This window comes from Camelina sativa, chromosome 5 (genome assembly GCF_000633955.1).
Source record: "Camelina sativa cultivar DH55 chromosome 5, Cs, whole genome shotgun sequence".
NCBI classification, from domain to species: Eukaryota; Viridiplantae; Streptophyta; class Magnoliopsida; order Brassicales; family Brassicaceae; genus Camelina; species Camelina sativa.
This window is the reverse complement of record NC_025689.1, coordinates 11,711,322-11,712,017: the sequence shown is the minus strand read 5'-3', so window position 1 is coordinate 11,712,017 and position 696 is coordinate 11,711,322. Positions and strand designations below refer to the sequence as shown.

The window sequence follows — 696 nt, the reverse complement described above, 5'->3', positions numbered from 1 at the left end:
CTCTATACCTTTACAATTGGTATCAGAGCAAGCACCTGATAAAAAGTTCTGATATCCTTTTTCAACAGGTGAGATCTTGCGGCAAGGGTATGGAGAAATCACTGGATTTTGTTGCGGTTCAATCACCATTGAAACTCGATCCTGAGTGCTTTGGTTTTTGGAAAGTGTCAATCAAGCAGGCCATCTCAAGCATCGACATGGAAGCTTGGTTTGCGGTGGAAGATGGTTGGTCACATCCGACAGAAAAGAATGAGGAAGGAGAAATGGTTCCTAAACACAGGAAAAAATGGACAGTCAAGGAAAAAGCAGAGTCCAAACATAACTCACAGGCACTGTCAGTTATCTTCAAGTCTCTGCCTAGGGCTATCTTCAATCAAGTTCAAGGATGTGAAGCCGCCAAGGAAGCATGGGATATTCTGGTAGTCATGTTTGAGGGTACAAGTAGGGTCAAACGTACAAGGCTGGACAATCTTGCATCAGATTTTGAAAACTTGCACATGACTGAAACTGAGTCAGTCGCTGATTACAGTAGTCGGTTGAGTGGTATTGCACAAGAAGCTGTAGTCTTGGGTAAACGGTATAAGGACAAGAAGCTGGTGAAAAAATTCCTCAGAAGTCTGCCTAACAAGTTTCATCCACACAGGTCTGCTACAGATGTGTCGCTGAATTCTGATGAGCTCAAGTATAATCAAGTGG

General features: G+C 43.2%; 1 protein-coding gene across 1 annotated transcript in view; it reads left to right on the top strand.

The window, feature by feature from the left end:
• LOC104789161 overlaps positions 1-696 on the top strand; it is a 3,299-nt gene that overhangs the window by 445 nt on the left and 2,158 nt on the right. Inside the window, exon 2 of the mRNA XM_010514898.1 lies at positions 180-692. Coding sequence (XP_010513200.1) covers positions 180-692 — 513 coding nt within the window. The remainder of the gene's footprint in view (positions 1-179; positions 693-696) is intronic.